The 26,791-nt window shown below is 37.8% G+C and overlaps 1 protein-coding gene across 1 annotated transcript; it reads left to right on the top strand.

The window, feature by feature from the left end:
- The first annotated feature begins 1,363 nt into the window (after positions 1-1,363).
- Positions 1,364-23,718, top strand: LOC139129952 (uncharacterized). The gene is made up of 3 exons (XM_070695655.1): positions 1,364-1,535; positions 16,407-17,403; positions 21,723-23,718. Exons 2-3 carry the CDS (start codon positions 16,429-16,431, stop codon positions 23,055-23,057), a joined length of 2,310 nt encoding a protein of 769 aa, XP_070551756.1. The 5' UTR covers positions 1,364-1,535; positions 16,407-16,428; the 3' UTR covers positions 23,058-23,718.
- The last annotated feature ends 3,073 nt before the right edge of the window (positions 23,719-26,791 follow it).

The raw sequence follows: 26,791 nt of genomic DNA, 5'->3' as shown, positions 1-26,791 counted from the left end.
ACTATTTTATACTTCGCTGAAGTATCACAATATGCGTACTTATATGGGCAGAAAGACCTGCAGCCTAAATAAAAGAGTATCTTTCCGGGTACATGCCTCGGGATATTAGAGTCGCTAGGTTGGTGGAAATTTTTATTTATTATATTTAATTTATTTTTTATTTTTCCCATTTTTTTGTTTGGCTGACTCAAAAAATAATGTAGAATTTTAGAAATACTCAAAACGTTTTTGAAATGGAAACAATTTTGTACGGTTGACTTTTTCTAGGGTTGGTTGGGTTACTGGAAACACGTATTTTTATTTGGCTTTACGTGAAAGAATTTGTTTGAGATGTGATAGTAATAAAATAGATGATGAGTTCCACTTTAAATACACAATTCTGAGACGGCACTTTGTGTCAACGAGGTAAACAAATTTTTCTGCTTCCTCAAGCATTTCACAAAAAGAACAATATGTGACAATGGTAATGGAATTCAATTTTCAAACGCTAGCCTTATTCAGAGACATAGGCAACAGCAGTATTCGCTGAACCCCACTCCCCACCCCACCCCCGTCACTGACAACATTCATGTACAATTTACTCGGGTGATTTATCAATGGTGAATAACATATGTTTTATCTCATCTGGGATGTACCATATACTCTCTATCAGTGTGTGTTATGCAGTCACGATCGATTGATTTATTGATCGATTGATTGATTGATTGACCTTGAAACTGCTCAAAGGGTGAGCAGGGAGCATATCATTCGGTTGCTTTCTAGATCGTGGATGAGGAAAGTCTGACCACAATTGGACTTTTGGTGGAGAGGGTTACGCAATGGGGAATCTTTAGTTAGTAGTGGGGGTGAGACTTCTTCATGGAGAGAGCATAAAATCTTGAGATCTATTAAAAGGCGGGAGGGGCATTTTCCAATTGCAGTGGAAGGACATATTCAGACAGCAGTTATTCTGCCCTTCTAAATTTAAATTTTGTCCAGAACATGTTATGAAAGCATATTTACATTTACATGTTTCAAATCGGTTGTTTGGCCCGGATGCTTTTGGGACATCACAGTCCTACGTTCCATACGTGCCACATATACTTCGAACCAGCTTCATGATAGGGCCTCTTGAGCAGCGCCACCAAAGAATTTTAGGCTCAAATAAAGTAATTTATTTATATTCTATGTATATAAAGTAAACCACATTAAGTTCCTTTTATAACTAATGATTGAATATTAGTAAACCTATACAATTATTTTGACTGAATAAAAAGATAATATTTAGCACTTAAAACGTGTTAGTTAATCATAGATTATTTGTACCTTGAACGAGGCTATAAATTTACACTTTATGTGTGACCTCCAGGCAAACTCGACCTCCATATGAGGCTGTGCACTTTACGCATTGTGTGTGTGCGCGGCCGAGATCTGCTGGATGAATGAATTGTGAAGGTCCCCAGCCTACAATTAATGAGATGTCTGAATGAGAAGGGCGATCTCTGATCCCGAACGACCTTTAGTTTGCAGTCAAGCGCTAAAAGGCGTATCTATCGGTAAGTAGAGATCGCGTTTTTCAATGCTTTTATTTGTCGTCGACGCGCAGGACTGCAGTTCACCGTTGAAGCCGGTGCCCCTCTGTTTTTTTAAGGGAGCGCCTTATTGCGGGTTTTGAATACGCTTTTTCGCCGCGTCAGTTTCTCATTACAGTGTGTCGACGTGATTCACGGATTTCAGGGTTATGTATACTTCATATTGCACGATGGTTTTTGTGAACTGGGCGATGTAGTCTGCAAATGTGGCCGCAAAAATAATACTAATAATACAAAAAAATCGAAAGCTAAGTATACCGCTTTACGCGTGCACAAACTGCTGGTGTCTGTCAAATGTCAAACGGGGGCCCCAACTTTATTTTTACTCCATGCATTTAGTATTACTATATAATAGCAGTAATTTTATCGTGTTTACTTAACCTCATTTCTGTATTTTTCGAACAAATGCAGACAATTTTTTCAGTGATGTTCACTGCCGTAAACCATTTGTGATAGAATTAAATAATTTTATAGTATCTCTAACAAACTACAATTTCGTTTGTGTTTTTAATGACGTATCGTGAATGGCAGAATATTTTCTTTATTCCCATGAAAGCTTAAGCAATTTTATTAATTGTTTTTTTTTTTTTACATATAAATCATGATTTATACGTCTAACAAGACTACAGGTTAAATAAATACAAGAAGGGCGAATCAATAAATTTGGGCATATGCTGCAAATTGTGTGGGTAAGCTTACCTACCATTATTATGGACATAGAAATTTTGCAAATCGGTGTCTATGCTCTCAGAAAAAAAACAGCAAGAAATGCAGACAGTAAAATATGTGGCTTGGACTTTCTGCTTCAACAACAGACATGGTCGCGCCATTAAAATGGCAGTTGTTGTTGCTTGTTATTGCAGCTACTGAGGGAAGTTACAGTTTGGAAATGATCGTGACAAGTTACACAATAAAAAATTTGAAATCAAAGACATCTTTTCTCTATTGGGACTGATAGGTAACAAGGGGATGTAATGTCAACATTAACCCTCTGAGCCCCAAAGTCTATTTTTGTCCCCTACTTAAAATAAACCCCTGTCAATTTTTCTCAGATTTTTACCAAAATTTCGAGAAAAAATTGTAGCTAATGAAATGTGATGGCCATTTGGTTCAAAATTATCAAAAAATTACAGAAAAATTCATGAAAATTGGTAAAATTTTGCATTAAAATTTTGGTGGGAGAAAATTACAGCGCTCACAGGGTTAATTGTAAAGAGTTATTGAAGGATTGATAACTTTGGATAAAATATATATAACTTTGTGGTATATATAACTTTGATGCATCTCATTTGGCATTTTACTTAAAACAGTCTTCAAAGTATGTGTTAGTTTTAGCTCCCTTTTAGAGTATTAGGCTATTAGTGTTCTGGTTTTCCCAAACAAGGGCCTGTGCACCCTGTGGACAGCCCTTCTAACATAAGGCAAATGGTCTCCTGCCTCACGGTTACATTGTCCCTTGTTTAGGCTACATTGTTCTTATATGCCTCAAAGTCTTACATAGTTTTCATTCCAGATTTAGACGCCATGAAAACAGGAAAATCAGTGAAAACGCACAACAGTTGTCAGCATTGAACAGCGCATTGATATATTTGAATTGACTGTTATGTCGTTTATTGACATTTTTATGTATAATTTTCTTTAAAACTTGTAATTTGATCATTTTTAAATCCCAAAGTTGTCAAGTTGAAAATAGTTCCAGGTCACAGTGTTTTGTCTGGGATTTTTTACAAGAGGGCAAAGATGTGGTGCAAAGGGGCGGGGGTCCCCCTCCTGCCGTTTGAGCTTTTGAAAACTAGAGATTAAAATGATGTTATTTGGTGGCACTTGGGGAGCATTTTTTCAGATTTTTTTGTATAGAAAACTCAAAGGAAAAGAAATCTGTGACAGTATTTCAAAAATTTATTCCCGTTCACTGATTTCAATGAATATTACATTTTTTAAAAATGAAAAAATAACGACAGGAATAAGTCACTGATGTCCAAATATGTATCATCATAACACTCACGTGTTCTCAGCCGGATACATGTCAGGGCTGAGCCAAAAAAAAAACATTGTTTTAGCTTTAGGAGGGAATATACAAGCAAAATTCTAACCTCCTAGAAAACTTCAGTATACTCTGCTGTCCTGGGTTACCCTCATGCTCCTTGGCATGTTTACTCAGCTAAGTAGGTTAGCAAACGTTAAGGCCTGTGTCATGCAAATATGGCTGCCACCGATGAGTTGCACACTGGCTTATGATCTCAGATGACATCACAAACTTGCGAGATTTGTAAGATCAATGAGAGAATCACATTTGCAACCTGCATGATCAACTCATATTATGCAAATACACACAGGCTGGTGTTAACGTGAACGACAATGCCATACCCATCGGAAGATGGTCCCTGGCATATCACATGATGAAAGCGCCAAGCTTGGCACTTTTTCCCCATGGTTCAAAATACTTTGCCCTAAACTGCAACTTCCCCTACTATTTTTGTCTGTTTTCGTAAAAAATAGCGTGAGCTATAAATTGTGAAAATGGCTTTTCTAGAATAAGGGACCCCCAAAGCTAGCACATGTGTAAACATCAGCCTTGGTGAACTTCCCCTTTAATGCAATTATTTTGAGTCCTCTGACTAGATACCATGTTATTTGATTTATACTTTAGAGTCAAATCTTTACTCATATTGATATCTGAAATGATACTTTCTGAGCTGAAAATAACTTGGCCTTGACAAAAATAGTGCTGCCAGAGACCTGTTTGCGTAGTTTGAGCTTAAATGTCAAACATTTCCTAGTTGGAAAAATCTTAGTGTGCTTTAATTGATATTCAGTCTGGGGAGATGACCGCATCGCCTCGCATCTTTCCACAATAGGTAGTTGTTGACTAATATACAAGATCCCACCATGTTAAAGTCAACTGGATTTGTACAACTTGAAAGGACAAAGTCAGCCATTTTTCATGAATTTTGTTAGATACGAGATACTACTTATATTGTTTGACATGTTGAAAGATACTGAATGAATGGGTGACCATGCATATATTCAACCCCAGTTTTAGACACGATACATGAAACCATCGCAAAAATTGAAAAGTGAATTAACGGACATGACCATTAATTCATTTTCGTGATGGTTTAATTTGTCTAAAACCGGGGCACACTTTTTAATCTGATTTTCTCACTGTGTATTGGCCATCCATATCATTCAAATTAACACTTTATCACATTAAAACTCAGCTAAAATTGCGCATGTTTAAGTGTAGAGTAATTCGCTCAACGCTACGATCATAGAGAGTAGGGAAATGTACTAACAAGTCTTTATAAGCATAGGGAATATGAAAAGAGTGTAGATGATCCTTGCTATAATTTATGCAGACTTCTGATATGATTAAAATTTTTCTAAATTAAAAGATAACACGTTACCTAACCTCAGAAACAATTGAAATTGCGTCAGGCCCACCTCTCGCTCTGCAAAGCAATATATGTTGGGAAAAGTCGTAAATTTGATGACCAGGGGTGAACCGAGGTCATTAACCTTTTTTGGTCTGTTTGATCTTGTGACACTTCCAGTAGTATTTTGACCAGAAATCCTTAATAATTGGGGATATAAATGGGTAAGTGTCATTGACACCGATCAGTATCGTAGTAAACCACCAAAAAAGCCTATGGGTTGGCTTGCAGCGGTACTGTGGCGATAACCCTTGACCCGAGCGCATTCGATAGCCACCACTAGCATTGCTGCGATATCAGAGCTAGGCCTGCTTCAATCGATATTCAGTCTGAGGTGAGAGACCGCCTCGCCTCAGTTCTTTCCTCAATACATAGTCGTCAACTTATATACAAGCACCCCTCCCCTCCCCATGTTAAAGTCAACTATGATAGATTTGTACAACTTGAGGGCGCACTTTTTATCTGATCATGACGTATATTGGCCATCCTAACAGGTACTATTAGCATAACAGTAGACAATATGCAAAAAGTGTAGATGACCTTTGCTATAATTTATTCAGGCTTTTGATTTGATCAAAATTTTTGTAAGTACGAAGTGGAAGTGAAAATCTACAATATATCCATAATTATAATCCTTGAGGAAAGTTTGACTGAAAGTTGAAGTCTTTCAATTTCGAGGCATATACTACCTTAGTAAGAAGGGCAAGAAAATGTACCTATGTTTTTTCCTAAACAAAAGAATGAAATAATATTCAAAGTTACAGCTATTGTTCCTTTGAGGTGGTATGTGTCTCGAAAGTGAAAGACTTAAACTTTCGCTCAAACCTTTCTCAATGAGTCTTTCAACTTTTCTCTTATCAAATCACAAATAAAAATCAGGGGTCAATGTGCAGAGCTCAGTTCTACTAGAGAAACAAATTACCTAATACTTGTCCTGTAACCACTTGTTATCTCTCATTTCTAAAATCCTCCTGTTAGTGAATATTATGAGGTTATTACGAAAATACCGCTAAGGATGCACGAGGACATTGGCGCAGCGTATCGCTCGACGCGAAGCGGAGGGCGATGCACGGCGCCAATGTCCGAGTGCATCCTTTGCGGTATTTTCGTGATAACCTTATTATTATACATCTTACATTCCTGATCAGGGCATCATAATGTCGTAGTAGTGACCGTTTTCGTGCAATGTCAACAATTTTTCTTCCAATTTTATCGTGCCAGTGTGGAACGCTACCTCGGACACGCTTCTGCAAGTTTTGGAGTGTGTGCACTACACACATACATACGTACAGAGCGCGCACGAGACTTGTTCTGGCACTTGTCCAAGGGGTCCCTTGAAACCGTTTTACAGTGAACACGCAGATACAGCCGCAGGGAATGGGGTGCCTTGAATCCGTAGTGTTTCGGAACGGGCGCGCGTTCCTTACGGCTTTTTAGCGCACGCTAAATTCTATTGTTCTTGATGGTAGATGTATAATAAAATATATATATATATATATATATATATATATATATATATATATATATATATATATATATATATATATATATATAGTTTTATATATTATATAGTTTTAAACTTTAGCATATATTGTTAAAGTTTTAAATAAATAAACATTTTACCAATGTTTGAAATTCAAAATGGCCACCATCCCATTGTGAAGTCTATTGGGAAAAACAAAATTTTCGATTTTCAAAATGCTAAAATGCTGACAGTAAGCTCCCTGGGAAATTAAAAAGTTGTAAAAGTTGAGAGTCCAAATACCTGTCCCTGAGGCATATTCTACCTTAATCCTTTCACCCCAGTTCCCTGTATACAGGTCCAACTTTACCATAGAAAACAATGGATGTGGGACAAACCATGGTGGTGAAAGGGTTAACATGCCTTCAGAATCAGTGGTTTCCGTTACAAAAAATCAGTGTTAGTACTCAGTGGCACAAAGTGTGGGAAAATATTCTGAAGGGGTCAAAATCCTGACACAGAATTCTTCGGTTGTTTCTAAGTATAACCTGATATACCTCAAAATAGCTTTCCGCTGCTTCTGTCATCTGGTCAGAGAAATACAATCTCCCTTATGGTTTCCAGAATCCTGTCATCTGGTCAGAGAAATACAATCTCCCTTATGGTTTGGTAGAGTTGACTTTTCAGATCCTCAGATTCAGATCCTCAGATCCTCAGATTCAGATCCACAGATATCAGATCTCAGATCCTATAACTTCAGACGCAGATTTGAATTTACAAGCCTTTTAAAACACCCGTATTAACAGTATGATTACAATATTAAAAATAATAATTTGAATATGTGTACAAGACAGGTATGAAAACACAAAAAAATGTCTACATAAACGTTTTCTCTCAACAACTTTCAACGAACACGGGTTTACAATTACAGATTAGCTAACTTGCTTCTTCCGACCCCGGTTTCCGACCCCTGAATTCTGATTTAGCCTGGAGTCACTGGCCTCCAACATGGATTAGTTATATTCCCTCGCCATCAATATTACGAACAATTACCGTTGTAAAATACGCACTGTCGATAGCCAGTATTTACATGATCGTCGCGGTCTTGATCGTTCGATCGCTGGTGTATTTATCTCTATATATTGACTATAGAGGGAACGTTCACGTGATGACATAACAAGTGTAATCATTGCGCGCCCTGTCAGATATGAACTGTAAATGCTCACGTGTTTCATTGTATATTGAAGTTATGTGTAAATTTGAACCGTTGCCACATGTTTGCAACTTCATTGAAATTATTATGATCAACATAATGAACAATAATCACCGCCGATTAACTCTAAAAGGTCATGAAGTATACAAATATGTAATTAGCTGAAATAAAAATATTAAAGTTATTTGACTGCTCTTATTGTATCACCACTTTCTATAGCAAGTGTAATTACTGTTGGCCAGTCCTTCAAGCCATATATGCCGAGCTGTGAAAGCTCATTAGATATGCAAATTATAAATTAGCTGACATGAAAATGTGAAATGACTTTCGATATTGTTTTAACCTAATAACCTAATCATCAGTGTACATAGCATGTTTTGCCAATTTTGATCAGGTAGATCCCGGTATATATCCCTAATAAGCAAAGTTCATTAAATATGTAAATTAGGAATAGGCTTAAGTAAAAATGCTTAATGATTGTCAATAATGTTGTATTAAGTGTCTTTAATGTACATAGCAAGTTTCATCAATTTTGATCAAGTCAATTCAGATAAATATCCCTAATTATGAAAATTCATGGACACCGTGGCGCTAAGTGCCAAAGGTGTCCTATGTCACTGCAATGTCCGTCTGTCTGTCCGTCTGTCTGTCCGTCTGTAGACGGATTTTGTTCCACTCATAACTTACCGTAAGAAATGTTGGGTCTAATGTCTTGCAATTTGATATGTAGCATTGACATGAGAAGATCTATATCTGATTGGATTTTGGTAGATGTGGCTACTTGATTAATTGCTCATTTTGGCATATTTTCAATGAATTTTGTAATTAGGCCATATCTCAAGAAGTATTTGACCAAAGCTGATGTGACTTTGCACATACTTTGCAGGGCTTGAAATTAATTTTTTCTCCTGGTAGTCCCATTGGGCTACCATTTTCTGAAGTTGGTAGCCCAGTAACAAAGTCTGGTAGCCCATGTATGAATGAAGAGTTGTTTTTAAAGGATATTTTATTCATATCTTGACAATGAAAGATTTATTTTTCATGATTCTATCCAGGAAGTGAATATTCTAGTCATTTGACATCAATACCTGCAGATCATTATACTAAGCTTTAGGAGAACGGTATAGCATGTGTAGTGGACAACAGTGACCCCTCAAAATTTGATGACCTATTCACACATATCTAGAGCCATAATATGCAAATTTTGATGACTTTTCACTCAGCATGTGTAAACATAACACAGGATGACAACTTGGTACAGTCATGTTCCTAATACTTTCGTGGCAATTTTGACTATATTTCTCCACCATAGCACACTATCATGTGTCCAGCTGGGTTGACTGTACGAGCGTCGGTCATCTCGCCCATTATGTAATTTCATGTCCTAGCCTTTGGTACCGGTAGTCCGTGTAGGCTACCATTTCATGGGTTTTGGTAGCCCCAGGGAAAAGTTGGTAGTCTGTGGATGCGGGACTACCGCTAATTTCGAGCCATGCTTTGATTAACCCATACATGCAGGCCTCGAAGTTTACGCCGGCCCAGCGGCCCAGGGCCGGTAAAAATTGCGCTGGGCAGGTATATTTTATTGTCACCGGCCCAGCTGGGCCGGTGAATTTGTCAGACTAATACTGCTTATTTCATGAAATTCATGTTTCCGCTGATAGAAATGTCCACATTCAGGAAATAAATCAATTAAAAGTGCCCTTGCCCTAAGTTCAAAGCACGGACCGTTTCAAAGTAGAAGGATGTTTGACGCGATCGCGTTATCATCAAGCGACTTCCGCATTGAGGGCAGTACATATTTGGTGTTGCGACCTGACAGCTCTCCCACACACGTACACAGCATGCAGCATGCACAGCAGTGTACGTGGTCTAAATATAGAGCTACCATAAATTTGCATACATCGTCACTGCGACATGTGACTTTTTCATTCCTCCGTACGTACGTGCCTCGCTTCACCTCATAGAATAAACATGAGTCTTTCAAACTTTGGCTTTACAAAATGTTCGAAGGTAGTTTGTACTGCGCAAGAAAATCAAAGTGAGAAAAGAAAAGGCGATGACAAAGAAGGAGACAGTACAGCAACGGCCGACAGAGGCTATGACAGTGATACAACAAATGTGGAGCCATGTGGTGAATCGACGTCTGTAGCGAGCACGTCAACAGAAAGTCAAAAGTGGCACACAGTCCATGTAGCCGACAATGAGATGCAAATGATATGCGGTTAAGGTCTCCTCAACTAACTTTCAGCTGACTGTTCACTTTCTACTATTTTTATAGTATTTTATACAAAGGCACAGACTTATTATACCTGCAACTTAAAACTGATAGTGATTTTGTAGCTCATTCTTGACTATTTTTCATAGTTTTTGGTAGCCGGTAACAGACACTTCGTGTTCGTGTCGGCTACATGGACGATCTGCCAAAAAAGTCCGTGAAGAGCAATGGTAGTGCACAATTCGACTTCGTATAGGAAGGAGTATGAGCGAAAATACAGGGATGAATGGTTCAAATGGCTAAAGCGAGATGAGAAAGACGAGCAGGCAGTCATGTATTGCTATAAATACTGTTACAGTAGGAGTTTCCCGGTCCCAGTACTGGCCAACAAATCATCAGCTTTCTTTGTAGGTACGACGTGATACAGAAGACAGGCTCTGACATAGTAGCACACGTAAAAGACTTGTGAAATTGGCTTGGGCAGGTAAAAAATTTGTTGGGCTGGTAAAGTTTCAGAGTACCTGCCCAGTTGGCAGGTAAGCAAAAAAATAAACTTCGAGGCCTGACATGTAGCATTAGGTATGCTGAAAGTTCACTGGGTTTGGCTTGTGATTAATTCTCATATTAATGAATTTGTGTAATTAGGCCATATTCAAGAATTTCTCAAACAGAGATTGTGATTGCCTAAAAATGAAAGTTCTTATATGAATAAATGTTGCCTATTCCTTTCACCATATCAGCATTGAACACAGGAACAGGTGATATTGGGTATAAACAACTTCTAAGTATCAACTTTAATCCAAAGATAAAATCACGATGTAGCGTTCCATTTGTAAATTATTTATTTTGCAGCTAATTTTAGTCACTTCCTACCCCACAGTGCTTTATTTCTCCCAAGATGCCATATTGCCTAACTTTAGAAAACAATAATAATTACAAAAAATCCCAATGCGATTTTGACGCCAGCAAAATGAAGTGAGTTCGTACCCCTACCCCAGTGAAGAAATGAAGGAATTACCCAGCCATGCGTCATCATTTATTGTGGATGACCCCCTAAGACTGCTTATTTCATTCTGTGTAATAAGCGGTGCCTGTGAAGAAATATTTGATAAGTGCCTGTGGCTTCGAACGTCACATATGCACAGCAAAATTGAAAACTGTAATTCGAGCCGTGGTGGCCTGGGAAGAGTATATGTTTTTCGATTAATTGCTATGGCATACAATATGCAAGAGTATGTACCAGTAGTTATACAAAAGAGCACATTTTCTGAGTGATAGTTATGGTTGTTTGGACTTCAGGAAGCTGTAGCATTTGTTATTTGCCAAAAAATATATGTTTTTATGCAAAGTAAAATTGTATTTTCTGAGTGTTAAAAGGATCATTTGAATTTCAGGAAGAGTATTGCTGGCGTAATAGCATATAGAGGTTATGAAAGACAATACCCTTTGAAGTGACTCACATTCAGAAAAATGTAATTTATTAAATCTAGTAGACTAAAATCATTACATGGGATAAAATTTAAGAGAGAAAAAATATTTATGTGAGGCCATTTTTTCTCATACTAATCATGACATGTTTCTCATAAATAGTACTGATTCGTGTTTTGCATTAAAGTATTAAATTTATTTAGGCGTACCTGCCTAATACAGAAATTTGAACACACAAACTTATCTTATTGACATCACTATATATTCTACTTTCCACAGTAAGCAGATATTTTGTTAATTTCATGTTATTTATCATGACGTTGTTTCTCATGAATTGTATTTATCCTTTTTTTGCGCTATTTAATTTATAACATGTACCTGCTAAATACACAAATTTGAACACAAACTCATGTCACGATATATTCTACAATGAGCATATATTCTGTTAATTTTATGTTTTACCTCAGGGTTGGAAAAACATGTTTGCAAATTTCACCTTGGTTTTGGCAACGCATTTTCATTTTATTTTTATGAAAATCTCATTGATGTACAGGTATTGATGTTAAATATTTGCCATCATTCAGTTCGTGCTCAGAGTCTACTTTCCATAGTTCTTCCTGGTACCAGCATATTTTGTTTTCAACAAATTAATTTCCTCTCCAAAATGGAAACCTATTATAATGGGTATGGACATTGCCATAGCATTGCATTTTCAACGTTTTTCTTCTTTTATACCTTGAGATTTGGTGTACCAGATTTGTTTTCCTGCATTTTTATTTTTTTCAGTGAACTGCCGGGCTGTTTGTATGGTAATCCTTACACATTTTGTCATAGAATTCTGCATATATCATATATGTTTTCACACTTGCAGTATTGGGTTATGGAACTGGAAAACTTAATTAAATTTTGCGATATATGCTATAGTCGCAACATTTGTTTTAACTGGAAAAATTTCTAAGTGGAAGGTACCGGTATATTAACCAAATGTAATGAATAGCTGTGGCCACTGTTATTTTGACTTGAGGCCTGTATATAGGTGGCATCATATTTTTTTTTGGTGATTTTTCAGACATCTTGTTTTAACGCCAACTGTCCTCATTTGATGCTGAAATTGTGGACTGATTATGGGAAATTTAGAAACGTAGAATGTTTAATCAGGGTGTGATTCTCGAAATCTGATATCTCATGCACGTTTCGTTTTTTAGCTAACATACATGTATGCTCCGAAGGTGTATTGTCGTTCTGTTATTGCAGGGAGGCTACAAAGTGTGGCATATTATATACTGACTGAATGTAGTAAACGTCTTTACTCCTCAGCTCAGATTACATGAGTAACAGTAATAAGCATTCTATCATGAAACTTAGAATTCAGTTGGCCATTGAAATGTTGAATTCCCTGAAAATGTTGTTGATATATTTTTTTTTATCAATTTTGCAAGATCTGCTAGCAAGTATCAGTACAGGGTTTAAGTGGAGTATTAATGAAAAAAAATACATAATACCTTTTGAGTTCCAAAGTCAATTTTATAACCTTCACAAAATATAACATAGACAATTTTTTCCTCAGATCAAGATCATTTTTGGCAGCTTTTTTCCTAAAATTTTGATCAGAAACTAACTAATTTAAAGTTGTGGCCTTGAGTCTTAAATTATTAAAGTCATAATAGAAAACATCAGAAAAGTTAGTAAATTGTTGCAATAAAATTATGATTGGAATAATGAGAAGACTCACAGTGTAAGCAGATGATGCAAAAAACAATGCCAATTTAAATCTTCCTTTTACTGTTTTGGCACCATGGAATGTGAAATACACAGCAATATTAAACGCAGGTTAATCCCTGCGGACGCAGTCCAGCGGGAACTTCCGTCCGTCCGTCTGTCAGCAGCCCTTTGTCTGTCACCCCTGAGCCGATTTTCTACAAACTGTGTGCAAGGATAAAGTACTGTGCCATACATATGCACGTCAATTTATTTTGCGATATGATCCAATATGGCCACCTGGCGGCCATTTTATTATGGGTTTTTTTTTCATGTTTTTGAACCGTAACTCAACTATCCCTGAACCAATTTCATTCACTGTTGTTACACAGATAAAGTACTGTTGCATATATACCGGTATGCAAGTCAATTTATTTTACGATACGATCCAATATGGCAACCTGATGGCCATTTTGTTGCAATTTTTCCATGTTTTGAACCATAACTCAACTATCCCTGAACAGATTTCGTTCAAACTTGGCACACAGACATTGTATTGTAGTGCGCATCTGTATGTCAATTAATGTTGCGAGCAGGGACTGTGTCATCAGTGATGACTTGTTAATTCTGCTCTCTAAATACACTCACAAGGATAATTTAGACACAGTTTGGCTTCAAAAAATGACAAATCAAGTCAAACAATGAGTTTGCTGCATTATGATACTGCATCTTACGGTAATATAAATAGCAGACAATTAATTCGTGTATGCAACTTTGTTAATCTTTCAAAGCTCCAGTATCTACATCTCTATGCACTTTTCTTTTACAAGATATCATCCGAATTAACTCTTCTACCTGATCCACCCAACATCTATCTTAACACTGTTAACTGTAATGTGGTTGACGTGTCCAGTCTTTTGTTCACACATGAAATACACGGGCAAATAAAAATTATAATGCTGTTTAAATAGGGGCTCGATCAGAACTATACACAATACTGTACTGTATAATACGAATAACATTTCTGTTATCCACTAGGCAAAATGCTTGATAATGATAAGCGACGATATGGACACAAATCCTGATTCTGTGCGTTTGTCAAATTCAGTAAATATACACGTATGTATAGAAATAATGTGCACACTAGTACAGTGTACTCTTGGTTCACAATGATCTGTGTTAAGGTAGTATGTGCCTAAAAAGTGAAAGAGTCAAACCTTTGCTCAGACTTTCCTCAATGAAGCTTTCAACTGATCTTTTACCAAAGTAAGAATAAAAATCCGGGGTCACCGTGCAAGTTTTAGTACCAGATGAACAAATCACTCAAAATTTACCGTTATTTGAAATTCAAAATGGCCGCCATCCCTGTGTTATGGAGAAAAAAAAAATTCGACTTTGGAAAAATTAAGGCAGTGAAGTTTTCGTACACCGAGAGCTTTGAAATGAACCCCCACAAAAGGTAGATTAGAAAAAGAATTGAAAAAGTTTGAGGGTCAAAATATCTGTCCCTGAGGTGCGTTCTACTGTAAGTAAACAAATGGCGCAAACTCACCGTTTTGCTGGATCTGTCTTGTTCTGCTTCAATACTGTATTGTATGTTCCATACAAAAAGAATTAAGATATACGGGTACATTGAGTATACCACTAATGTGGTGTGCCATATATGCCCATACTGTGCATAAATATAGTGAAAGTATATCAGTAATTTTGTCTAGTGTATGTGTAGATAAAATAATGAAAGCAATGCGGAAGTATATGTGGCCGTGGATTTCCAAAATGAATTTCTGAATTAGCAAAGAGAAGTGGCAATCCAGTGGAAAAATGTGTTTTATTTTATGCATTTAAAGTTCCAGCCATTAGAACTTTATTTGATGTTAGTACCGGTATTTTTTTTATACTTTCCTCATTTGATTTCAATAATAGTCCCTTACCAGTATTTCTATGTTCAAAATTGTTTTCATATTGAAAAAATGTTGATTGCAGAAATTTGAGATCTGAGTAATTTCAGTAAATTTAGTATTAAACTAAAGAATAACCGTCATTATGTTTACAGCCCTGGATTTGCTGCTATTCTTTGAGTTAATTGAATTTACACGGGGTTCTATGGCAACAAATTTTAGAATCTGGTACAGTTGTGCTGAGTCTTTTAAGAGTTCCTGGTTTTAATGTAGCATCAATTTCACTCACATCCTGGAGGCCATGAAAAACAAGGCTATTAAACTCTTCTTTTTGACAGCATAATGGTACTTTGCTATATAGGGGAAGAAGATCTGTTCTTTCAGTCATGTATATTTTTGATAAAAAATTATGTGATATTTCCAAACAGGGATGACACTTTGCCTTGCAAATTACATTCACAGATCTCTGGAATATGTTGACAGTTTTGTTGAGGAGAGAAAAAGCAAAGAGCAACGTATCAAGAACTAATGATGTCTTTATGTGGATGGGTTAAACCTGGAATTTGAATTTACCACACTGTACAAAGAAAACTTAGTATGTGCACAAACATGCGTAGAAATACTGGTATATTTCCATATGCGTTTCACACGTGGGATGGTTTTTGCCGTCATCACATGATCTCTTGTGTCTACTGAGTCTGTAGAATACTGAGTAAGGACCATTCAGTCACCTGTATCCATGGTAACTAATCAAAGATTCAGTGGATTTCCAGGGCAAAGCAAGTGTGAATATATCCTGATGACAAACCTATGGATGTATGCAGATTTGAAGGGACTGATCTAATTTTTCAGCTTCCCATTAAAGATGAGCAGACTTTTCACATTTTCTTTCACTGCTAATAATAGTTGCGGGTAAAACATTAGTAATTGAATGAAAATTTGAGTTAAAGTATACCGTTGTGTCACATTTATCCTAGACTTCAGAGTCGGAAAATTTGTCGCATGAGCCTGTTGTAGTTTGCAGTAAATAACTTAAACAGGATTTCCCTATAAAAGCTGGATTATAGTAAATCTGTGCAAATGTAAAAAAGCCATGCTATTGATCGGACGTGCCGTGTTTGGTCCCAGAATCCCATAATTTTGCCATGTTTCAGGCGTTCATTGTCATTGAATCTTGCATATGATGTCTGTGAATATATAGCAACTAAACATGAGTCGAGAATAAACTGAACAAATGTTCTGTTTTTTGTCGGAGAACGCATATGTTTCAAAACGTGTTCCCTGTACGACCGTTTGACCAAACTTTGAATATATCACAAAAGTGCCCATCATGATCATTCAAATTCATTATACGGTCAAAGCGATGCTATGAGAATTCAAAACTCCCGCCCAGTGAATGCAAATGGCTGCGTCATCAGTAATTCCCCTATTGTGCGCCCACGGTCCTGTAACTTCCCGTTTAAGACTTGTCATATTTCTTTCAGACGCAGTACTAATCGAAGCACCATGAATGTGGCTGGGGAGCGACCGTATTGGACGAGGAAGAGGCAGAAGAACGCCAATAATGAGTATGAATGCCAGTATTGTAAGAAAATCTGTCCAAACGAACTTTACCTCCGGCAGCACGAATGGATGCACGAAGGTTTGAAACCGCTGAAGTGCAACATGTGTGACAGGTCGTTCTGTTGGTACAGCACGCTGACGGCTCACAAGCGAACACACCGTAAGAAAGGGATTCAGATGATGCCAGTCATGTCATCGGCGTCACTGCCTTCCTCCCAAGCGCTCACCGTAGCGACACGTTCTCCATCCATCAGTGCTCCGTTGCACGCCAGCGTCGGTCAAACGAAGTCAAAGGAAGAGATGCAAGCGGACTCACCTGCCTCTCTGATGAGGTCAAGAGAATATCGGGAATGTGAACGTGTGCGCTGCCCTCACTGTGACCGTCACTTCTCGACTCCCAGTGGACTGAAGTATCACTTGCGAACGCACGTTGGACTGAAGCCGTTCACCTGTGAAATATGCGGCCGTCTTCTGTCATCCAAACAGGGATTAGACTACCACCTCCGCGTCCATTCTGGAGAGCGACCGTACAGATGTGGAATGTGCGATTCGAGCTTTCGTAACCAGACACTTCTCAACGCGCATTATAGCAGAAAACATCCGCAGATAAGGGACGTCCCCGTGTTTTTCCCGGTTTCCCCGACTACAGTGTCGACCCCCGAAACGTCCCCGACAATTACGGCGGACAGTGCGCTGATGAGCCAACAAGGTCAAGGCCCCATTATCACAGAGGTGTCACCAGGTAATCTGAGTGGATGGGGAGAGGACTTCACATCCTTGAGTTTTGCCACGTTACCCCAGGCGGTTAAGACAAGCTGCAACCTAGTCATTCCATTGTACCCGTTCAGCGTGCCCATCAAGACAGAACCCCTCCTGGTGGACCAGTCACAATATCAAATTAATCCAGGCTTTAGAGCGGTGTGTATAACCTTTAATATTTGTCTGCCGAAGAAGAGCAAGCAAAAATTTCTTGTAAAATAAAATATTTAATTTTGAAATCCTGCTTGTAGTTCCTCCATGCTCTTGTAAAACACGACTGTATGGTAAGGCTGCATTAATTCTGACAGTGGCATATATGCTACTAGTTTTGACTACTCACTCAAAATAACAATAATTACAATGTTTACTACAGTTTCCCGCATTTCCATCTGATTAGTGTTTATTACACCAAGTTGAAGCGTGCACAAATCATTCACACTTCATTCCTTCAAGTTCCAACATAGTTTTTCATTTTTAGACAAAGTCTAGGCACATTATCAAGAGGGTTAAATCAATGTGATTTTACATTATTCATCGGCAGAATGAAGGTGTATCATCATCATCATCATAATCATCATCATCATCATATTTAGTCAGTACTATAGGCCACCTGCCTTAATGTACAATTTTCATATTGGGAATCAAGGTATAGATTGCCATATTCAATAATCTATGTGTATTAATAGGGGCGAGTGGGAATGGCAAGTGTATCTGATTATTTAGAGTGGAATTTTGATAAAATATGGGATTCAGCAATTGCAGAGGTAGTGGGGGGGGGGGGGGGGGGGCTCTCACTGAGAAAGTTCACAAAACATTAACTCTTAGCAAGTAGAGAATATTACTTGTTCCATAGAAACAATCTTTCCTTACAGTCTAGATAGTGTATTAGTGTATGTGTACCACTTGCCAGCTGCCATGGTTACATTAAAATTTTGATATTCATAATGAACTCTACACCGTATACTAGGTTGGTGTACATATCCAATATTATATATTATAGCCCAAACATGGGACTATGTGCCGAGGGCAGGTGACCATTTGCCCGACGTAAGGAGGGCAAATGGTCTCCTGCCCCGAGGGTACATAGTCCCTTGTTTGGTCTACAGTGTTTTTATTACATACCTCTCTTACTCTTACACAGTTTTCACTCAAAATACTTAGATTTAGTGGCAAATTATAATCCAATGCTTTATTTCCATCTAAGACGAAAATCCGTTAACATTGAAACGAACTTCATCATCGAATGGCGCAATGATATATTGAAACTACTGTTATGTGGTTTATCAATTTTTTTTCTGCAAAATTTTCCAAAACCGGATTTCCTGTGCAAAACATGAAATTTTGACATTTTTACATAAAAAAGTTGACAAGTTGAAAATAGTTCTGGTTCACTTTCAGTCCAATGATGGCTATGCGGCCCGCGACGTCACCGACGAGTTACCATTGAATCCTATGGAGCGTGCGACGTTCGATATATGAGGCATGTAATAATGAATTGGATGTGTACCCCTCCCCACCTGAAGTGGTACCAGTGCATTCAAATTTTAATATTCAAAATGAAGTCCATACCATACACTAGGTTAGTACACATCCAGGATTGGATGTGTACCCCTCACCACCTGCCATGGTACATTCGTATTTTGATATCCATAATTAACTGAATACCATATATTAGGTTGGCTGCTCATGTCTGTAATTCTTAATTAAAAGGAAACAAAAATATCTGAACCCCACATTTGAAACGAACCTTAACCCATCACTGCAGTGTACTACTACAAGGTCAACAGGTCACACATGGATCTAAAATTGAGAATGCTGCAAAAGTTTAACCAAAGGAGCGTAAACATGAGGCCCAAGAACAATTCTACCAGTATAAGCACTGGGAACTTGTATCCAATGTTTTACCCTTGCCCATCGCACCATGTTTTCATATTTTCATTCAAACTGTATGGCTGCCGTTCTACAGTGTTGGAATTCCAGGAAAATTGCTATCCCTTGTACCACACTAAAATACACAAGCCATTATGTTCTGGCCTTTGTTTTTGTCACACAAGTTACATATACATGTCCAAGTTCAAGAGACAAAGTCCCTCTGTTTTTGACCTTTTAATGAATTTTTGTTTGATATGAAAAGTTGTTTGGGCTTCTTGACTTCTTGGAACATGCTGACATACATACCGGTACAAGTCAAGTGTGCTCAAACTCAACGCTGCTTGCAGCCAGACAAAAACACTCGGTGAATTTACGGTCTGTACAAACAATCAAGTTCTGTGCACGTGCATAACTGTCTCCATGAACACGCACGGTTTAATACAAAAGTTTGGGCCTCTTGCAAGCTTTTGTAATGAAATCTTAATTTGCTGTGCATTTCGTATAGATAAGGATAGCATTTCTTTCTTACATTGTGGCAATGTGTATTTGTCATAGGAAAGGATGTCAGAATAGGAAACATCTGTCTGTCTATAGAGGTCACAAACAAATCATCTATTTGCATTCAGCAAAGGGGTAATTTTTGACACTTTTGTAGTATGTACCATTATCATATTGTACACTGAGTGACTTTTAATATTGAAGTGTTTCAAGTTTTCTTGATATCACAAAAAGGTAAAAAAGAGCAACTTTGTCCCTTTATTAGTCTGATATTCTTTTTTCAAGTATCAAACTGCTAAATTTAGCAAACTTTGTATTTAAAATTTCCTGAGGAAGGAAGATTGTGTGTTTATCAGATTTCAAGGCCACAGCAATTTTTTTGTCAAGGTCAGAGAACTTCAGCAGAGTTGATTTATTTTGGTCGACTGGTATTAATCACCTAATTGGCAACTCCTCAATTTAGACCGTATGTCTTGTTCACATTTTGCCAAAGGTTCAAGGAAAACCCCTGTACATGGAAGGGCTGGGCGTTGGCTTGTTTTCACATTGCAGCAGCTCATGCATGATAAACATGAAGGAAGTGAACACCATATACAATCCCTGAGTCTGAATTTTTTGTTGAAGCGTGATGTTTTTAATTTGTGGTCCTGTTATAGCTGTAGATGACTTTTCATCGTTGAGAGTGCAACAGTATGTTTGTTCTCAGGTATTTTCACAAAGCCAGTCAGCACAAGTCATACATGTCTGTGTGTGTATGTTGTATACTGATATGTATGCAGGAATTTATTTCCTGATGGGGTAAACTGTTATATGTCTCAAATTTTTATGTGCTGATTAAAATTTCATGTTTATGATTAAATAGATAAATTCGCTCATTTTTGACCTTTTTGTAATATCGCGAAAACTCTTGCATAAAGTCAGTCGGTGTGCAAAAATATGACAATATATAACTGCAAAAGTGTCAAAAATACCCCTTTGCTGAATACAAACAGATGATTGTATTTGTGACCTCTAGACAAAACGGATTTTTCCTTTTCCAACTATGACAAATAAACATTGGAACAATGTACGGGAAAGCTGTTCTCCTTATCTATATGAAAGGCACTGTCAATGGAGACTCCATTACAAGACTTGCATGACCTATGCTTAGCCATGCATGGTGAGAGATGTGGACTTGAATTATTGAACTCGACTTTTTTGGTGCAGACCGTAAAATGTTTCATTGAATGTTTAATCTTGTCCGGCTGCAAGCAGAGTTTAGGTTTTGCACTGTTGAGCACTATTTCAGAGTGTTTCATGGAGTCAAAGAATACAAACTATTTTTCATATTCAACAAAATTTATGAAAAAAATGATCAAAGAGAGTAACTTTGTCCCTTTAACCCTTAATTTTCCTGCCAGACAGTAATAACTGTATCACTTCCCCATCAGCCAAGTCAGTAAAAAGCGGTATTGAGCCAAAACATGACTTATTTCACCCGCTTGGCTTGGTATGTTATAGCATCTTTTGTCCAAAAAAAATCAACTTTACAGTATTATGTTTTCAACAGCTTCCAAATGTACAGTATTATGTTAAAATACATCATATGGAATACGTTGTGTTTCATTAATTTTAACCATCTTGACCTGGTGGTGAAATATGGACTTGGCAGGAAAAGGGTTAATACAGGGCCAAAGAAAGTTTTAGGGAGTTTTGATGTGTTGAAATAACTGATTTGTTGATAACTTTCATTTTAACATCCCGTACAGTAAATATTGGGCTGAGTAACGGCTGATAAAATGGCGCCCTCTGTTGTCTGGCAGCCAATGTGTTGATTTGTTGCTACAAACTATGGCAATCATGAAATAAATACAGTTATAACAGAAAAAACATGCCCTCAGTATCACCAGTTATATGCCAATATTATAGCTGTGAATGAAATACATGACATTACAGAAAAATGTGTCTATTTGTGACCGCAATACCGATATGAGGTTTGACCAATTTGCATACAAGCATCTCTGTCATTTCAGGCCCTTACACCCTGGACAGACACACCTGTGATGTACCCGACAGTGTATTGCCCAACCAGATGATTGGCATCTTTTGTTGTTGTTTTTATTTTGCAGCTTGACTTGAGCAACAAAATTGAAATGGAAGGCTGTCAGGAGACAGAGATGTCCCATGGCAAGATGGATGGGGAAGTCAGGGATGTTACCAACACAGAGCAAGAGGAAGAAACAACTGTTGGTGAAAAAGAGCATGATATCCCATCTGTATCTCACGGTAGTCCCATCCCCCAGAGGAAAGACCAGGAAGCTGCCGGTATCAATGAATCTCCATGGCAACAGAGTTTAAAGAGAAATGGGTTGCCCAGCAACAGGGACACTAAGAGAGCAAAGCTCGAAGCAACCATAAAGGGCATTAAAGGGAAAGTCACTGGAGAGAAGAAAGTGCAAACAAGAGAGAGAGATGAGGAAAGTCACCATGGTGACGAAGAGTGTCTACTGCCCAAGATACTGAATGTTTACTCTTTGAGAAGGGACCAGGGGCATTCTGTCCCGTCTGAGGGAAAAGCAGTGGGGTCAGAGGGCAAAGGTCAGGAGGAGAAGGTCGAGGATGTAACTGTGAGCAGCACTTCGATGCTTCAGGAAGGCGATCTGAAAAAACAGAGTTTAGAGAACAATCCTGATTTTGAGGATTTGCGAAGATTGGCCGACGACGAGATGTCGGTGATGCAGAATCTTGTGGAGGAATATGTCACACAAACAAACAAAGAGGAGGAGGGCAAGGATCCGACAGAGGGAGAGTACCCAGTAGGATCAGGGAGACACGATGGGAAAGAGTCGGAAAATGCAGGTGACTCTGTCTACCAGGATAGAGAAGAACATGACTGCGAAATCGACTCTTCCATGGAACCGGATGGAATCCCGAAGTCAGCTTCCATTTCCACTCAGACAAGCGAGCGCAACAGAGGCGCCAAATCGGCGTCGGATCAGGCGATGGAAGCGAAGACAGATGCGTACAGCGCTGAAGATGAAAGTCTGCAGTGCAAACACTGTGACATCCAGTTCATGGACTCGGTTCAACACACTTTGCACAGCAGCTGGCACCACAGCGAGGCCGAGCCTTTCAAGTGCAAAGGTTGCCTGATGGACTGCGGCCAGCGGGACAAGTTCTTCTGCCACGTCACGCGCATGGCCACCTCTGAACACCTGCCTGAGGTCAACAGCGATGCCACAGGGTCAAGGGTCAACACACTACGACCTAGCAAGAGCGTTGGGGGAGGGTTTGAATGCACGTACTGCGGCTGGAAGTTCAGCGATGTCGTCCTCTACACTCTCCATACCAGCTGGCATCAGAATTCTGAAGTTCCTTTCTACTGCAAGGGGTGCAAGACAGCGTACAGCAGCCAGGAAGATTTGGTGTGCCACATAACAAGAATAATTATATCGCCTCATTAATCAGCGTTTGCGCCAAAGATGAGGAACATTGGTAAATGATTTAGGAACTCTAGCTGCAGTCCCCTAATCTGATTGCGTTGATATACTCTGCTAAAATGTACTAGGGAACCCTGGTAACATTTACCTGCCTACCGCCCTCAACAAAACGCTTTCATAGTGAGGTCAATATTCAGCACATAATATTAAATATTCAACAACCTTGATAGGTCAATATTATTATTTAACGCCTGTCAAATATCTACCTGCGGAGGAGATATAGATATTTGACAGGCTAGTAAACCTTGTTAGTTTACATCACTTTACATATATTTTAGAAACAACAGTAAGTCATATATTTCTCTTTATATACCATATCAGAAGTCAAAACCGTTAAGCATGATGGCTTTTCATATGCTTGCTAGCTCCCATAACTTGTTTTGTTAATACATGTAAGTCAATACTGGTACGTATTGTACAAGTATGTATTAAGGATATTGACTTCTACTTATATTAGATTGATGTGAAATGTACATTATGGACAAACGAAGTACAAATACCAAAGGTGCATGTCTCTAACATCAGTGAGTTGATGTTGGTATGAACCACTGGTCAATACAAGATCATTTGTAACTGAAAAGTACAATGACCTTTTTGCAGTGTGCGGTATGTTATAGCTACAGACCTGCTTTCTGGTCAATATTACTTAATTATTGCACCAGAGTGAAGTCACTACCGTATTTAAATTAGCCAATCACTGTTAGCCAATCACTGTGATTGTTCTCAGGTTATAGCATGATCAGTGAAGAATATTAACATGGACACGTTTGAATCAATTTAAATCTCTTTAAGAGTTCCCAAGTTTAACCCTCTCACCACCATGGTTTGACCCAAATCCATTGTTATCAATGCGGACTGTGGACCTGTTTACAGGGAATTGGGGGTGAACAGGTTAAATGGGTTTAGAGTTGAGTCAATCACATAGGAAAATTAGTTTCCATGCAGTGATATTGAGGGCTGTTACTGAGATAGTTGCTAGCTCACATACTGAGCCACTTAGCATCTGCATGCATGAGTCAAATATAACCGATTTGTGTAGAAAAATATATTACCGATTTGTGCATAGGCTACCAAGCACAAAATCTATATTTTTGTATATTGTGCGGTCAGACCAAATAGTTTGAGCTTCCATACTGCACATTCCAGACAATTCTCACCAAAAGAATAGATTGCTTAAAGGGACAAAGTCGCCCATTTTTCTTGAATTTTGTTTGATACGAGATACTACTTATATTGTTTGACATGTTGAAAGATACTGAATGAATGGGTGACCATGCATATATTTGAGCCTGGTTTTAGACAAATGAAACCATGGCGAAAATGAATTAATGGTCATGATCATTAATTCATTTTTGCCATGGTTTCATTTAATTTGTCTAAAATCAGGGTCAAATATATGCATGGGCACCCATTCATTCAGTATCTGTCAACATGTCAAACAATATAAGTACTATCTCGTATCAAACAAAATTCAAGAAAAATGGCCGACTTTGTCCCTTTAAGCTATGGAACCATGTTATTCCAGGAATTATGTTTAGATTTACTTGATGTGTTGTGAAGAGATGTTCTCTTGTGTAGCAGACCACAATGACAATGTAAATTATTCAATGACCTTGTGGGTGATATTTACTTTGTCAAACATTGGCCCTTCTGAAATGCCTTCCAATTTTTCCAGTCAGTATTATCAGATCCGCTTCCAATTGAAACATTGTCCTCCTATCTACCAGTAAAATACATGGTGTCATGTGCCCATCTTTTATTAAATTTGAATATTCTGTTCCAAGTAAGACATTAAGCTGAGATGTTAGGACAGGCATATATAGAAGAGAGACCAGGAGAATATATTGTGTGAATAGCAATATTGACCTGAAATAGAGTACTATAACCCAGTGATTTGAGTTTCATTGTAGCCAGCATCAATGCATGAAATCATTGTCATTCCATAGGAAACATTGCAGATATTCATTTATACGCTCTCTAACATAGAACTGCTGTCGAGGAAAGAATAGATGCAGCAAGTATTAAGGATTTTGCCGTCTTTGCGTTGTTCTTCAAGATGTGTCAATTTCCATATATTATAAATACGTCCTTCTGTTGCAGTAACAACTCCAATTGAAAGATTCAATTGCACCAGAAATGAGTTAGAGTTCAATGTTCTTTTTACGATCTGGGGGTCATATGATACCATGGAGTATCCCTAAATTATGCTGGAAATATGGTACCAATATGAATAACTAACATAAACCTTGAATGTGGGGAAATTCCTTAGAGTTGCTGTTAGTGTTCACGGTGCATTTGTCATGTAGGTTATAACATTGGTAATGGTAGTCGAAGGGGTTAAATGTCACCAAATTACGTTGAGATAATTGCTCTCGATTTACCCATAGAGGGCGCTCTGACAATCGAATAACGTAGGGGCCAGGGAAAGGATATTCAAACAATGCTCCCCATACGTGATACATGCTTGATTTCATTTCATGTACATGATTGTACATGTCAAAAAAAATACTGTTGATGAACGAATACTGCCATTGTAATGTCTTTATAGTACTCACTTTGAAGAATTAAAAAATATAAGAAATCTTCCAGAAATACACATCACAGAGTTAAAATTGAATGTGATAGTACAATGATAGTGGTATATTACACATATATATTTCATCAAAGTAAAAAATCTTATATGTCACAAATAGCATATTTATTTATTTTGCCAATGTATAAAGCATTTGTAAAGATTCTGCCATTTTATTTAAACAATAGTTCTGTGCTCCTGAGAGTGAAAAATTTAGAAGTGTGATTACATGCACTTGGCTTGCTTTCAAGTGATTTTGTATGCATGACTGTCGGACTGTTTTTATACAATAGCTTTAGGATAGTATGCTCCTTGAAACTTAATAATCTAAAACTTGTTTCAAGGCACGATGAAAGTCTTTCAAGGTAGTGGAAGGATAAAATTTTGATCTACCCCGGTATTATTGCCATGTTGGGTGAACGTCTCACCCCAACTTGAAATCAACTCAACTGTTTCCAGTGGTTTGGGTTATACGATATATTTATCTATAGGGGTGACAGGGTGTTAACTTTTTATCAGTGTTTGCACCGTTTTATGTGCTATCCAAATGCAATGTATGTTTTATTTCTTCTGTGTGGTACTAACTGCAGAAACGTTAATTAGTATATTCTTGTAATGTTGTTTGTTTGATATTATAGAACAGACATTATCATGAAAAGAGGTATTAGATAAAATGACAATAATGTATTATTTTAGTTAGATTACAGAAACTTGATTGTGTTACACCATTTTTACCCAGTCTTGTCATCATTTAATTATGGAAATGTTTTTCCACTTGTCAAGGAGGGGTTTAAGAGACCCGGAATGGAACTTTTACCACGCAGGACTTGTCTTACATCATAATTATTTCCACATTTGAGATTGCTGTAAGATTGCCATAGATTGTAAAATGTTTTGTACGATGTCCCGAAGTTGTTTGCTAAATATAATTACGGTTTCGACATACCTTAGGGATCAAGAAAACGACCTTGTAATTGACACACACACACAAAAAAAAACAAAATTGATGTGAAAATCATCAAATGATTATAAGCTACTGGCCCTGCATGTGGCAGAAAGGAATTTTCTAGCTAGCAAAATGGGTCCCATACCAGTGCAATACACCTAGCAACATGTCTGCCCTGTG

This window comes from Ptychodera flava, chromosome 3 (assembly GCF_041260155.1).
Source record: "Ptychodera flava strain L36383 chromosome 3, AS_Pfla_20210202, whole genome shotgun sequence".
NCBI lineage: Eukaryota > Metazoa > Hemichordata > Enteropneusta > Ptychoderidae > Ptychodera > Ptychodera flava.
This window is presented reverse-complemented; position numbering and strand designations above follow the sequence as displayed.